General features: G+C 36.5%; 1 protein-coding gene across 1 annotated transcript; it reads left to right on the top strand.

Annotated features, from left to right (window-relative positions):
• The first annotated feature begins 342 nt into the window (after positions 1–342).
• Positions 343–14,199, top strand: def6a (DEF6 guanine nucleotide exchange factor a). Its single transcript, XM_042761872.1, has 11 exons — positions 343–734; positions 2,857–2,997; positions 3,313–3,492; positions 5,637–5,864; positions 6,739–6,885; positions 7,129–7,237; positions 7,860–8,158; positions 11,362–11,528; positions 12,287–12,485; positions 13,048–13,138; positions 13,728–14,199. The coding sequence occupies exons 1-11, from the start codon at positions 639–641 to the stop codon at positions 13,910–13,912; spliced, it is 1,842 nt and encodes a 613-aa protein (XP_042617806.1). The 5' UTR covers positions 343–638; the 3' UTR covers positions 13,913–14,199.
• Positions 14,200–14,960: the final 761 nt, after the last annotated feature.

Genomic DNA, 14,960 nt, shown 5'->3' with positions numbered 1-14,960 from the left:
TGTAATGAAAATGTCAAAATGCAATATACTGTATTTTAATGGTCCTCAATTAGCATTCATTTATCTATGGTTTATAATGTCAGATTTTTTTTTTCTGTTGATTTTGGGCAGAAATATCTTGACTGGTTTCATGATATTCACCCAGAAAGTTATTATATTATATATTATATTTATTATATTAATTAATTTATTTTTATATATTTGCTTCCTTCCTTACTTGCTTCCTTGCTTACACAGATGATCAGACTGAGAGCTAAGAAGTTTCAAAATGGCTTTTGGGACTTATGTTAATTATATATATATATATAAATAAAAGTCAAGGGCTGATTTGGCTTTTGTTTGTTCCAAAATCTCAAGTAAGTTTAACATGACTTGGTCCAAGCAAGAGAATGAGAAAACACTTAATCGATCTCTTATATACCCGTTCTTTGCTTTGATGCCTTTTATTTCTATTTTGAGTTCAAATCAAAATATTTGATGAACTTTATTCCTTTTTGATTAAGTTGGCCCAGCAGGGGGTGTTATTTGCCTGATGGAAGATGCACACGTTTGCTGTGGGTGTGGGTGGCCTTGAACGACTGAGCGAGAGAAAGAGAAGGCAGTGAAAAAAGGAAAAACAGAGTAAAACTGATGCAGTCATGGACTTGCGCTCAGAACTTCTCAAGTGCATTTGGTATGCTTTCACCGCTCTAGATGTGGAGAAGAGTGGAAAGGTATCCAAGTCTCAACTCAAGGTGAGCTGCAAATCCATTTATGCACTATGATAAAACTTTCGGATGTTGGAGGCTGAAAAATGGGGTCCCGTACGGCTCTTAGATCTCAAGGTCTTAAAATGCTCTAAACATATTTCTCTATCTGAAGTACAGAAAGAAGGATCAGTGCTCAACTCATTTCATGAGTTTTTTTTTTTTTTTTTTTTTTCTTTTTTTATTATGTTATGCTTAAAAGATGCAATGCACTTGCTTTAACTGCTTGCGATATGTTTCCTGTGTGAGCAAATTATGCCACATGGTCTATAGTGAACTTACTGAATATCTGGGTCAGGGGTTTTTACCATTGCCCATTTATAAGACTGAAGATACCCGTTCACTCATAGACTCACAGTATTTTAATAGGAATTCTCATTTTCTTTATTTTTTTTTTTTTCCTGCATATACAAAGGTTAAGTTATTTCTGAACTTATACACTGAGTTGCAGTCTCATGTTTGTTTTTGTTTGTTTGTTTGGTAGTTTTGCAAAATTGTTTATTCATAAAGCACATTAAATTACAATAGACTGTGCTCTGTTTGTTCAGGCTCATTTGTATGAATATGTACAGATTGTTGCTTAAGTTCAGTCCCATGATAAGGTTTAGTTCAGAGCATATCTCAAGCTGACCAGCTGTAATGGGGCATCTCTGTCTCTGGGGCCTTTTTGGATCTGAAGCTGTAAATGGGCTCAAACTGTTCAACTTTGAATCTTTAACTTTGAGAACGGTGGTCACCGGAAGTGTGTAGTGAGATCACACTCTTTGTAACATCATGGTTCAATCTACTCATTTCTAGTCCACACTGTCAGCTCTGTCGTTTTCAAAGAAACATTTAGAGAAGTTCCTGAGCAAAGTTAGAGAAGTAATGCAATGTAGCCCTGCTGTTACTGTTGTGTGAGTCTATCTGCAAATTATTTGTTTCAAAATCTTCTCCGGTGTTATTGGCTCTAGTTGTTCTTATTAATGCTTTTAAATATATTTAAGTAAATATTACTTTTGAGACCATTATTGTGGGTTAAATCACATGCTGAAACGAATGTGTATAAATAGAGCAGACCTGTGGTCTGCCTCATTTCAAGGTTGTAATGATGCATGAAATATTTATGCTTTTGAAAATCTCATTTCAAACCTATTCTGAACAGCAAAATGCTGAAAAACTTGAAGGAATAGTTCACCCTAAAATGAAAATTTGCTGAAAATTCACTCACCCTTAGGCCATCCAAGGTGAGTTTGTTTTTCATCATAACAGATTCTGAGAAATTTAGCATTACTTCACTTGCTCACCAATGAATCCTCTGCAGTATATGGGTGCCGTCAGAATGAGAGTCCAAACAGCTGATAAAACATTTAATCCACATGATTCCAGTCCATTAATTAGTGCCTTTTGTAGTAAAAAAAAAACTGTGTGCTAAATTGCAAGTCCATAATCCATATAAATCTTAACAACAAAACAATACACAAAACCATAATACAGCTAAAATAGTCCTTTATCCATAATATTGTTTACTCTAGTGAAGTGTTAAATATTCACAGACCAAGCTCTGTTCACAAGCAAAGACAGAACAAAACAGTTCTAAAGAAATATGTCAGTGGATTTTGATGTCAGAGTACACAACAGGAGATGGACTTTTCACTGGAGGAAGCATTATTATTGATTATGGACTCGTATTTTGGCCAGAATCGGAAGTTTAAAGTAAAAACATCTCAATGATAAGTTTGTTTCTAAAAAACATACAGCTTTTCACTTCACAAGACATTAATTGATGGACTGGAGTTGTGTGAATTACTTGTGGATTATTGTGATGTTTTTATCAGCTGATTGGACTCTCATTCTGACGGCACCCATTCACTGCAGAGGATCCATTGCTGAGCAAGTGATGTAATGCTAATTTTCTCCAAATCTCCTCAGATGAAGAAAGAAACTCATTTATATCTCGGGTGGCCTGAGGGTGAGCAAATTTTCATTTTGTGGTGAACATTTCCTTAATGGAATACTAACGGAACGAATAAATTCATTTGATGAAAGTTTCAATAAATTCCCATGTAACAATGTGTGTATATATGAGTATTCGCATATGATGTTTAAGATCTGTGCTATTGCTCTGCAGGTCTTGTCTCATAATCTTTACACAGTTCTGTGTATCCCACACGACCCAGCGGCTCTGGAGGAACACTTCAGAGATGATGATGACGGTCCAGTGTCCAGCCAGGGGTACATGCCCTACCTCAACAAATACATCCTGGACAAGGTACACAGCCTTTCTACATTTTCTTACACCTCATTATGTGTTTAGTTTTGAGACAAAGGCTTTATATATATCATCCTGTGTAAGACAATGTGTTTTTTGTGCATGTATATCTGCTGGTCAGTATATCAGTATATTCTGACATAACTGAGTGTATATCACTTTAAACCTATTTTTCACAAGTACTATTCATTTCTTTCCGTAAAAGTGTTTTGATAAGGAAGAAAGTTGTACTTATCAACATTAACATTTATCATTAATAACATTCTTGTATTTCTTGTAGTCAGTTTCTGACCGAGTGTTTGTCTCCTCTCTGTGGTGGAGGAAGGCACGTTTGTCAAAGAAAATGTGGATGAGCTCTGCTGGACTCTTACAGCCAAGAAGAACTATCGACCAGAGGGAAAGAGCGTTTTACCTGGAAAAGACGCCTTCCGGCTCTGGTGCCTGTTCATATTTCTCTCAGAGGACAGATATCCTCTGGTCATGATCCCCGATGAGGTGAGATTCATGCATTATTTGTTATTTAAATGCTTTTTTAATAGCCTTAAGGCCCGTTCACACTAAGAACGATAACTATAAAGATAACAATATTAGCGTCCACCCAGTGAATGATATCATCTGTTTGTTTATTCTAAGCACACGCGCGTCTGCCGCTTTAAATTCTCGAGCTCGTCACAGCAGGATTGATTCTGATTGGCTGTCAGTGTTTTTATCGTTCATCAGCTGAAAAAAAAATAATTCTGGAAGTGATTCCAACGATATCGTTTCTCTGTGCCTTTATCGTTATAGTTCTGGTGTGAACTCTGGTGTGAACTAATATTGAGAACGATTTTTAGAACTATATCTTTATCGTTATCGTTATAGTTATCGTCCTTGGTGTGAACGGGCCTTTAATCCCATTAATACACAGTTTTACAGAGTACTAGAACTTTCCTTATCTGGAAGGTTTTAAATAGTGGCTCCAAATATTATTTGACACTTAAGCCACACTTATATAAATGCATTTTATTTCAGTCAGGACCACTTGTTAATGACAGCATATTGTAGATGTCTTGAACTTATGTTTGGCGGCGGCCTTCGCTCTGAAGAGTTCCGATTCTGAGCTATCCGCCGGCAAAACCTCACTGAGGTTTGAACCCCCCGAAGCCTAATCGATTTCCAGATATTTTTATATGCACAATTATATACCAGTAGATTAACTCCGTACTGTGAAAATATTGAACAATCTGAGCAGCATGAGCTGGATAGATGATATGTCTCCATGGGCGAGCAGTTAGTTAGTTAGTTAGTCAGTTAGTCAGGTGGTCATGTATCTGTGTAGGAGGAGTTGGGGATGGAGGAGGGTAAGTGCGTGTCTGTGCGATAGTCTATGGCAAGCTTGAGTATGGATGGTCTTATATATCTTATTAGTTGTAGTGGGAGGAGAGGAGTTACAATCAAACTACATCTTAACCCCATTCTTCAGTCACGCCGTGTTCTGCCTGAACTACGCTTGAGCTCCATTCGTCGCTCAAACTTAATTAAATCAAATTTCAAACTAAGTCCCATTTGTCCTAAAGATTAGCTAGGTTTCAAATGATAAACAATAGATATATTGTTAAAGGTAAAGACAAAAATATTTGAACACTTTCTGGCTGTCATCTGGCAGATGCTATTGGTTCTTGTTAATAATGTGATCAACTTCACATGTGGTTTTTCTGAGGGGAACTAGCTTCATACATCTACTTAAAAATACTTTAAGGGTCTTTATATTACTCATATTAAAATTAGAATATTTTTTGTTCCTGTATCTGCCTCCTGACCCTTTCCTTGCTGAGAACTTGAGTGTAAATCACGTCAGACACCGTAAACCTGTTGCTAACCACAGGCCCACCATTGGCTACATGCTCTTTGCTTTTTTCTGTTTTTCCTCTTCAACCGAAACTGTTTATCATCAAAAACCCTGCAGGTTTTTCAGTTTCTGACATAATCATAGGGCCAAATCTGCTAGTGGCCTATGACTTTTTCGTCAGTACCCTGTCTGCTTTTAATTGTGAATAGCACAACGCTAGCATCGGTGCATATACTTGCATACATGCTTCATACTAGCAGTTGTTTGCTATCTTTAAATAGTTTTGGCAAGAAAAAAAGGGTGATGTAGCTGTCACTGGGAAGATGTCAGAGCTGATTTGACTGAAAAAAATAGTACAGTCAAGCCTTTACAAACCGTTTACAGATTTATAACTTTTAGATATAATTTTTGGTTACTGTTTTTACATGGTTAAAATAATGTTGTCTAGGGTTTTCTCTCTTTTATGTGTCTTTGCTGAATGTGTGTGTTTTCCCAATGCCCTTGTGCTGTTTCTTGTCTTGCAGCTTGGTTGATTTCCTGTGCCCCGTTTTGCAACTGTTGGTAAAATGTAACTTGAGACAGTTTCACAGAAGAGAAGAAAGAAAGAATGGGTTAGAAACATAAGTCTTGGTGCTATAAAATCTTTATAGCTATAAAACAATTATATTATTTGCAGTATTAAAATAAACACACGCTGCTTGAACGTGATATTTTGAAGTTGGTTGGTAAATGCATAGCAGCAGCATCAAATGGCTGCTCTTGTCTTCACACAATCTCACATGAGAATATTATTGCTTTTTTTTCCCCACAGGTTGAATATTTACTGAAGAAGTTATGCATGGCCATGAGTGTTGAAATGAACTGTGTTGAACTGGAAGACTTCATTTCCCAAGATTCTGTTCAGCAGAATGGCTTCACTGTGTGGGCATTTCTGGAGATGATGAATTCTGGGAAACTAACAAGGGGCATTGCCAAAGAAACCATCAGTATGGCAATAGAGGAGGTGTACCGGGAGATAGTGGGTGATGTGTTGAAAGAGGTATTGGCTGTATATTTATATTAGTATTTATTGTTATTGTGTAGTGTCATTCTCAGGAAACTGGGACACTTGTCCTTTAAATCATAAGATTTTGTATATGATTGATTCTTAAACTATTACCCCAAGCCTAAATGTGTAGTTACAGCTTTACAAAATACCAAAAATTATGTATCATTACCAACCAAGTGCTGTATTATATATATACTACTTTTCAAAAATTTGGGGTCAGTAAGAAGAGTTATTTTATGTTTTTGAAAATCTTTTTTTTTTCTCACCAAATATACATTTAAAAATAATATTGTGAAATATTATTACAATTTAAAATAAGTTTTTAAAAAATATATATATATTTTAATATATTTGTAATGACAGAGGTGAATTTTTTGTGTCTTCCGTATCACGTGATCCTTCAGAAATCATGCTGATTTGCTGCTTAAGAAATGTTTCTTTTTATTATTATTGTCGAAATTTTCAAAATAACAGCATTTATTTTAAATTGCTTGTTTTGTAACACTGTTATGATGATTATTATTATGATAAACAGTAAATTTGGACAATTTCAATGAAAAACAACATTTAAAATAAAAATAATAATATATAAAAAAATAAAGGTTGCATTTTAAAAGTGCTTTGGCATTACACACTTAACAAAAGTAAATCTATAACATAATGTGATTAAGTTCAGTATCCTTTTAAAATATCACTATTATGCCAGTGAGACATAAATGGCACCATTTCTTGAGAAAGACCTCTATAAACATGATATTGTTTTAAAGTTATGTGTATATATTGAGATACCAGCAACTTTCAGTAAATACTCCTTGTGCGGTTATATTAAAAAATGATAATATAAATCCTTGCTTCTTGACACCAGGGATATCTGTGGAAGAAAGGTCAGTTGAGGAGAAACTGGACTGAGCGATGGTTCACCCTGAGACCCAGCACCTTAATTTACTTCACTAGTGAGGACCGCAAAGACCGCAAAGGCAACATTCAGCTAGATGGAAACTGCTGTGTAGAGGTATGGTACAAGTGTCTGTGGTTTACATGTGTTGTTATTAGACGTAAAGCTGGTATAATTCTATAGAAGCTTAGTACCAATGCCACCTCATGAATGCATATGAGACTTGTCAGCATTATTATTTGGTTATTGACGTGGTCAGTAGGTTATATTTCCCTACGCTGTCCATTAACACATAGTACAAACATCTACTTCTGTGATGAACAGAGCCATGTGTGAAAGGTTTATCTGCTGTATACATAAGTACTTCCTGACAGAGATGGAAAGAGGTGTATGTTCTGTCTGAAGACGCTCACCAAGACCTACGAACTCAGTGCGTCTGACACCAAACAGAGGCAGGAGTGGACTACAGGTCTGCATGCAATATGATTTGGCTTTTTGATAATTCCTCAGGTATTCTGTTTTTCACCTCAGATGTGGCTGTGTAAATTGTAAAGAGTTTGAAGATGTTTATTTCCATGTCTAGTTTCTCTTTCTTCAAGAGACACCTTGTTCATCAGGCCACTTTTCTTTACATTTTACAGTTGGCCATTGTTGTTATGTAACCTTTAAATGTATTTTTTTTTTAAAATAATGCGTCACTGTCACTGTGGTTTGGAAGCGGCTTTGTTAGTGGAAACCTGTGACATTTCAAAGGTTGACTTTTTACCCACTGGGTGTTTCGTGAGACTTTCTAGAATGAAACTGCACAGGGGAACTTTTGAACTTACCTAGGTGACTTACACCTGGTGCATGATAAATCAGTTGAAAAAATCCCAACAATTAAAGACTAAATTATCAGAGAGACCTGTTTTTTTTTTTTTTTTTTTTTTTTTTGACTTGGGCCAGTAAGCAATCACCTAGAAACCACCCACCAAACTAAAGCAGCTGCACAGCAAAATGCTAAAACATCTTAGAACACTTTGACACCGATCAGTTTTATTTTCCAAAAGTGCACAATTTAGCATTTAAAGTATTCCTTTTTTTTCCACCAGCTATCCAAACAGCCATCCGGCTGCATGTGGAGGGTAAAACTTCTCTTCATAAGGACCTAAAGCTGAAACGGCGTGAGCAGCGGGAACAGAGAGAGAAGAGGAGGGAAGCGAAGGAGCAGGAGCTTCAGCGCTTAAGGGCACTGCAGGAGGAGCGGGAGCGGAAGATGGCAGAACTGGAGCTTCTGAAGGAGGCGCAGAGGCAGGCGCAGACACTGCTGGAGCAGGACGAACAACGCAGACGACAGCAGCACGAACAGCTCCAGCAGGCCCTGGAGATCCAGCTCAAAGAGGCGGAAGAGGTTATCTATCTGTCTACAACCCTCAATATAATTGCCATTGGCTTGTACATTTTTTAATTTACTCCCCAGACTGATATACTATTTTACACACGCACGCACACACACATACATACACGTGCACACACACACACACACATGGTAATTGGGAAGTCGTGGCCTAATAGTTAGAGAGTCGGACTCATAACCCAAGAGTTGCGGTTTCGAGTGTCGTGCCGGCAGGAATTGTAGGTGGGGGGAGTGAATGTACAGCGCTCTCTCCCACCTTCAGTACCACGCCTGAGGTGCCCTTGAGCAAGGCACCGAACCCCCAACTGCTCCCCGGGCGCCGCAACAAAAAATGGCAGCCCACTGCTCCAGCTGCACGTCACGTTCATACACACACACATATATATGTATATGTATGTATATATATATATGTATGTATATATATATATATATATACATACATACATACATACATAGTGGTGTGAAAAATTGTTGGCCCCCTTCCTGATTTCTTTTTTTTTTGCATGTTTGTCACACTTTAATGTTTCAGATCATCAAACAAATTTAAATATTAGTAAAAGATAACACAAGTAAACACGGCATGCAGTTTTTAAATAAAGGTTTTTATTATTCAGGGAAAACAAAATCCAAAACTACATGTTCCTGTGTGAAAAAGTGTTTGCCCCCAAACCAAATAACTGCAATCAAGCGTTTGCGATAACTTGAAATGAGTCTGTTACAGCACTGTGGAGGAATTTTGGTCCACTCATCTATGCAGTATTGTTGTAATTCAGCCACGTTGGAGGGTTTTCGAGCATGAACCGCCTTTTAAAGGTCATGCCACAGCATCTCAATAGGATTCAGGTCAGGACTTTGAGTAGGCCACTCCAAAGTCTTCATTTTGTTTTTCTTGAGCAATTCAGAGATGGACTTGCTGGTGTGTTTTGGATCATTGTCCTGCTGCAGAACCCAAGTTTGCTTCTGCTTGAGGTCACGAACAGATAGCCGGACATTCTCCTTCAGGATTTTTTGGTAAACAGCAGAATTCATGGTTCAATTTATCACAGCAAGTCTTCCAGGTCCTGAAGCAGCAAAACAGCCCCACACCATCACACTACCAGCACCATATTTTACTGTTGGTATGATGTTCTTTTTCTGAAATGCGGTGTTACTTTTACGCCGGACGTAATGGGACACATACCTTCCAAAAAGTTCAACTTTTGTCTCGTCAGTCCACAGAGTATTTTCCCAAAAGTCTTGGGGATCATCAAGATGTTTTCTGGCAAAACGAGCCTTTGTTCTTTTTGCTCAGCAGTGGTTTTCGTCTTGGAACTCTGCCATGCAGACCATTTTTGCCCAGCCTCTTTCTTATGGTGGAATCATGAACACTGACTGTAACTGAGGCAAGTACTGACTGTAACTGAGGCAAGTGAGGCCTGCAGTTCTTTGGATGTTATTGTGGGGTCTTTTGTGACCTCTTGGATGAGTCGTCGCTGTGCTCTTTGGTTTATTTTGGTCGGCCGGCCACTCCTGGGAAGGTTCTCCACTGTTCCATGTTTTTGCTATTTGTGAATAATGGCTCTCACTGTGGTTTGCTGGAGACCCAAAGCTTAAGAAATGGCTTTATAACCTTTTCCAGACTGATAGATCTCAATTACTTTCTTTCTCATTTGTCTATGAATTTCTTTGGATCTCGGCATAATGTCTAGCTTTTGAGAATCGTTTGGTCAACTTCACTTTGTCAGACAGGTCCTATTTAAGAGATTTCTTGATTGTGAACAGGTGTGGCAGTAATCAGGCCTGGGTGTGGCTAGAGAAATTGAACTCAGGTGTGAAAAACCACAGTTTTAACAGGGGGCAAACACTTCTTCACACAGGGCCATGTAGTTTTGGATTTTGTTTTCCCTTAATAATAAAAACTTTCATTTAAAAACTGCATGTTGTGTTTACTTGTATTATCTTTTACTAATATTTAAATTAGTTTTATGATCTGAAACATTAAAGTGTAACAAACATGCAAAAAATCAAGAAATCAGGAAGGGGGCCAACACTTTTTCACACCACTGTATATATACAGTGGTGTGAAAAAGTGTTGTCCCCCTTCCTGATTTCTTGTTTTTTTTTTTGCATGTTTGTTACACTTTAATGTTTCAGATCATCAAACTAATTTATATATTATATATATATATATATATATATATATTAGATAGATAGATGATATATATATAGATATATATATAGATATATAGATAGATAGATAGATAGATAGATAGATAGATATTTCTACCAAATCAGCTGATCTTTGTAAAATGGCACAGCTTCTTAACCAGACAATCAAGCATTATGATATTATGGTAATTAAGCACTATTTAATGATGGAACTATAGTAATTAGAACTAAAACTTGGTAACCATTTATGAATGCATATTTGTTCTTTTAACTGAACGTAGGACTGAAGGTGATCCTTAAGATATTGTTGCATTCAGGGTTTCTTTAAAAAATAGATAACAGTAATAGATAATGGTAATTAATTATTATTAAAAAAATATTACTACTTCTAATTCTACTACTATACTAACAATATACAACACACTAAGGATTAATGAGCTGCTGGGTTCATGAATATTAATTACGTTTTCATCATTCCCTCGCACTGATTTGCTGAAATCAAAACAGGTATAGTAATAGATGAGCAGCAGCCAATGAGATTGCCGTTTGCGCATCAGTTCCTTACTGGAGAAACAGTCATATCTTCTGCCTGTTTTTAAAAGCTGAATTAATTCTAAATGAACTCCGTTATTTTGACAGGAAAATACAACAAAGAATATCGTTTACATTTAGTTTGTCAATTCAGCGTGGTATGTAAGACTCTCACTCTCTCTCTTTGCATATGTGAGAAACAGCTCTCTGAGTAAAGCGATGGCGAGTAGAGTTTACGGTGCGGTGCATCTATCTATCTCTTTTTAAAAATGTTAACTTTTTAAAACTTTCAACCAAGGCTTTGTCATGTCATTTGTTTTGACAAACTTTTCAAAATCTTATTTCTGCTTTTTTACATTTCATTTACAAAATGCATTTTTGCATCCTGTTTGCTACCTCAATTTGAATTCAGTTCAAGTTCAGAAACTAAACTGGAGTTTTAAATTATTCTGTACTCATTTTTAATAGTTGGGTAAGTCAGTGAGAGGTACATCTGACCACTGTTTGGTTGTGTGCAGGCGCGGGCGAGCATGCAGGCTGAGATGGCACTGAAAGAGGCCGAGGCTGAGAGACAGAGAACAAGAATTAAAGAACTGGAGGCCATGCAGCAGCGGCTAGAGGAGGCGTTACAACAGGAAATCAAAGCCAGGCAGGATGAAGAGGCCTTCCGCTATGCACAGGCTCGGTGAGCAGCAGCACACAAACACATCTACAGACTGCTCGGTTCCCTCTTTGCTTTTTTATTAAATGTGCTGGGTTGTGTCTCACAAAACAAGGTACTAATACTCATTAGTACTATTCATAGAGGAAATATTATGTTTTAAAAGCTCTCCCCTGTAAAATTGCATGGGGTTATGCAGGTATTAATCAAGAGGAAGTTACCAGAGGAAGTAACAGACAGAAGAGGCTCTTTTAACATAAATATGTTTGTCCAGAGAAATGAATATATACATAATAACGAATAATGAGTATATAAAAAATAAATTCTGTTTCTATTTCAGTAAATACAATACAACTCTTATTCTGTTGCAAATCTATTCACTATACAATACATGCATGCAAAATGCCATTGTATACAGTAAAACTGTTTAAATATTAATATACAGTTGAGTGCATATTGAGTCTGAGATCACACTGAACATAAAGAGTTCAGATTTTAAACAAATAAATGATGTGACAAATGTAAAATTAATGATAAAATATTTGCGATTTCTAGGTCACTAATGAAATGAAAAAGCAAATTTGTGGCATGTCAGATGTTCTTCTGTGCTCTCTGGATCATTCTTAAATATTGTTGGATTATATAGACCATGGAAATTCATGTTAATTTTCAAAATAAACATTTTACTCAAATTATTATGCTAATAAAGCATGCATTATTTGAACGCACAGTGCTATTTTAACCTGTGTTGTGCTTGATCGCTCACTGCCTCATTGTTATAGGCTACTGGCTGAGGAAGAGGAGAAGATGAAGGCCCTCATGTCTCTCCGTGAGGAGCAGGAGGAATATATCCAGCGTGCCCAGCGGGAGAAACAAGAGCTCAAACAGGAAATGGAAAGCAAGTCTCGAGCTCTGGATGAGGCACAGAGACAGCTGGAGGAGGTCAGGGCCAATCGGCACCGAGTGGACCAGGATGTGGTGGTGAGTTTTTCTATGGTGTTTTGATCTAAAAAAGGCCAGAGGGATTAGCTCAGATTAATATATTAGTTTGTATGGTTTTGGTCAGGATTTTGTTGTCATTTATAATACAAGACCTACACGACCATTTTTTTTCTTTTTTTTTTTTAAGAATGAATACTTCTATTCAGCAAGGATGCATTAAATTGATCAAATGTGACAGTAAAGACATTTGTTTTTGTAATCTATTAACAAATAAATACTTTATATTCATCAAAAAATCCTGAACAGAATCACTATTTCCACAAAATATAAAGCAGCACGATTGTTTTTGACACTAATAATAAGAAATGTTTCTTGTGCATTAAATATTAGAATATTAAAATTCAGCTTTGACATAAGGAATAATTTTTAAGGAGTAAATTGTAATGATATTTCACAATATTTAGTTTTTTACCTTATTTTAGTAAGCATAAGAGATTTGAAAAAATTATTAAACAACAATCAAATCATCAACTTAACTAGTTTACTATGATTGATTGATTGATTGAGAACTGATTAAATCTGTATTGTTGTATTCTGACAGGCTGCTCAGAGGAAGCTGCGTCAGGCCAGCACCAATGTTAAACACTGGAACGTTCAGATGAACAGATTAATGCATCCTATTGGACCAGGAGGTATGCATATCAACACAATCCAATTTACACTGTTTACCTTTAACATGACTATAACCTCATCAGCTTTTATGCTTCATGGTTTGAATATGTCTGATAATGAGACGAATCATCTAAAATGTTATATATAGAACCAAGATCTTTGGTTTAACTTGGCATTTCAGCACATGTTGAGTAGGAGGTTAATGCAGAGACTCGAGTGGCATGAAATCTAGGTCTGCATCACTCATTTTCACTGTGGTTTCACTCAGAACGAAAGGTACAAAAGCTGTCACTGGGGCAGTACCCTTTCCAAAGGCACACTTTTTGTACTTAAAGAGTTCATATTGGCACCTTAAAAGTACATATTAGTACTTAAAGTGTACATATTAGTAACTAAAAGGCACAAAAGTGTACATTTTGAAAAGGCACCACCCCAGTGACAGCTTTTGTACTTTTTTCTCTGAGTGTTCAGAGAAAAGAATGCAAATAACCTGATTCCCTTAAGACAGCTGCTTAAAGGTAATTCACATTTGCTTTGTTGATTTTACAATCAGAAAACTCCCTCTAACTTCCCTGTGTTTTCTCGCTTTTTGCGTTTGTCATTTTCTAGAAAAACGGTCCTCAGGAGGCGGATCTTTTTCCAGCTTTCGCATCCCTTCGCAGAAGGATCCAGGACTACGTTTGAAGCAGAAATCAGATGAGCAGGATGAGGAAAGCAAAGAAAACATGGAAAGCAGAGGAGGGTGTGCATCTGACAAGCGTTTGTCTACAAATGGAGACATGGAAATACCTTAACGACCTCAGAAGAAAAAGAAATTCTCTCTTTCTCAATGTTAAGACTGATCTGAATGCAGGAAAGTCGTTTTTACAAGGTGCAAAGACCCCATGCCGTTAAAAAATGATAATTTTTCATGTTGTCATTGTTTGTTAATAGCTTGTTAAACAGTAATGTTTTTGTACACTTCATCACATTGTTTGAAACTTATTGTACTGTAGTTGTTAAATATCTGATTGACTCCTAAGTTACTCAAAACCTTATGTAGACTAAAATGTACACTGAATAAATATTAAGCATTTTTCAAGATGTTTTATTGTGGTGATTTAAAAAAAAAGATCTGAATGTCTAATCTGTAGTACCAGAATGAGTTTGTGCATATTTTAAAATGTTGGAAAAAGAGATTAGCAAATGTTCATGCATGTGAACTGGATTTCTGGTGAGGGAGGAACATGTTTAAGAGCTGAAGCATCTGTGGTTTTGAGAACTTCCTGCTTCTGCAGTCAGATAACAAACCCATGAAGACAACTGAATGGCACACAAATGTACCTCAGATGAATTTACCAAACCAATGCTCAAAAAATCATAGTGTATTAGCTATTACCCAAGTACACATTCCAGAGTGTTCTGCACCTATTGGAGTGCTTACATACACAGGAGATTTGACATAGAAACTTCTGGTACTCATAGAATATCAATCTACAAAAAGCAAAACAGAATTACCTAAGAATAGCTTATACAGAATAATATGAAAAGAATATGTGCAGTGTTGTTATACAGATAATATAAGGCAAATGTCAAATGAGATTTTAAAAAAAAGATTGAATTGAATACTGCACACATGGGTTGTAATGGTATAAATAATTATACACAGAAATTATATTATAAGATGTGGAATATAGCAACAATAGTTCACTGCCAAACAACGCACTTTTGTTTTTCAAACTGATTCTACAGGTCAAGTTTAGAATTGTAAACAAGAAATCGAAACAGAGGCACCTGCTGTTTAGCGATGGTTCCTACAGCTGACAGTTTCTGCGTTAATATACATCCGGGACACTGGGTGGC

Source organism: Cyprinus carpio, chromosome A8 (genome assembly GCF_018340385.1).
Source record: "Cyprinus carpio isolate SPL01 chromosome A8, ASM1834038v1, whole genome shotgun sequence".
Lineage (NCBI taxonomy): Eukaryota > Metazoa > Chordata > Actinopteri > Cypriniformes > Cyprinidae > Cyprinus > Cyprinus carpio.
The sequence above is the reverse complement of the archived record's forward strand: the minus strand, read 5'-3'. Positions and strand labels throughout refer to the sequence as shown.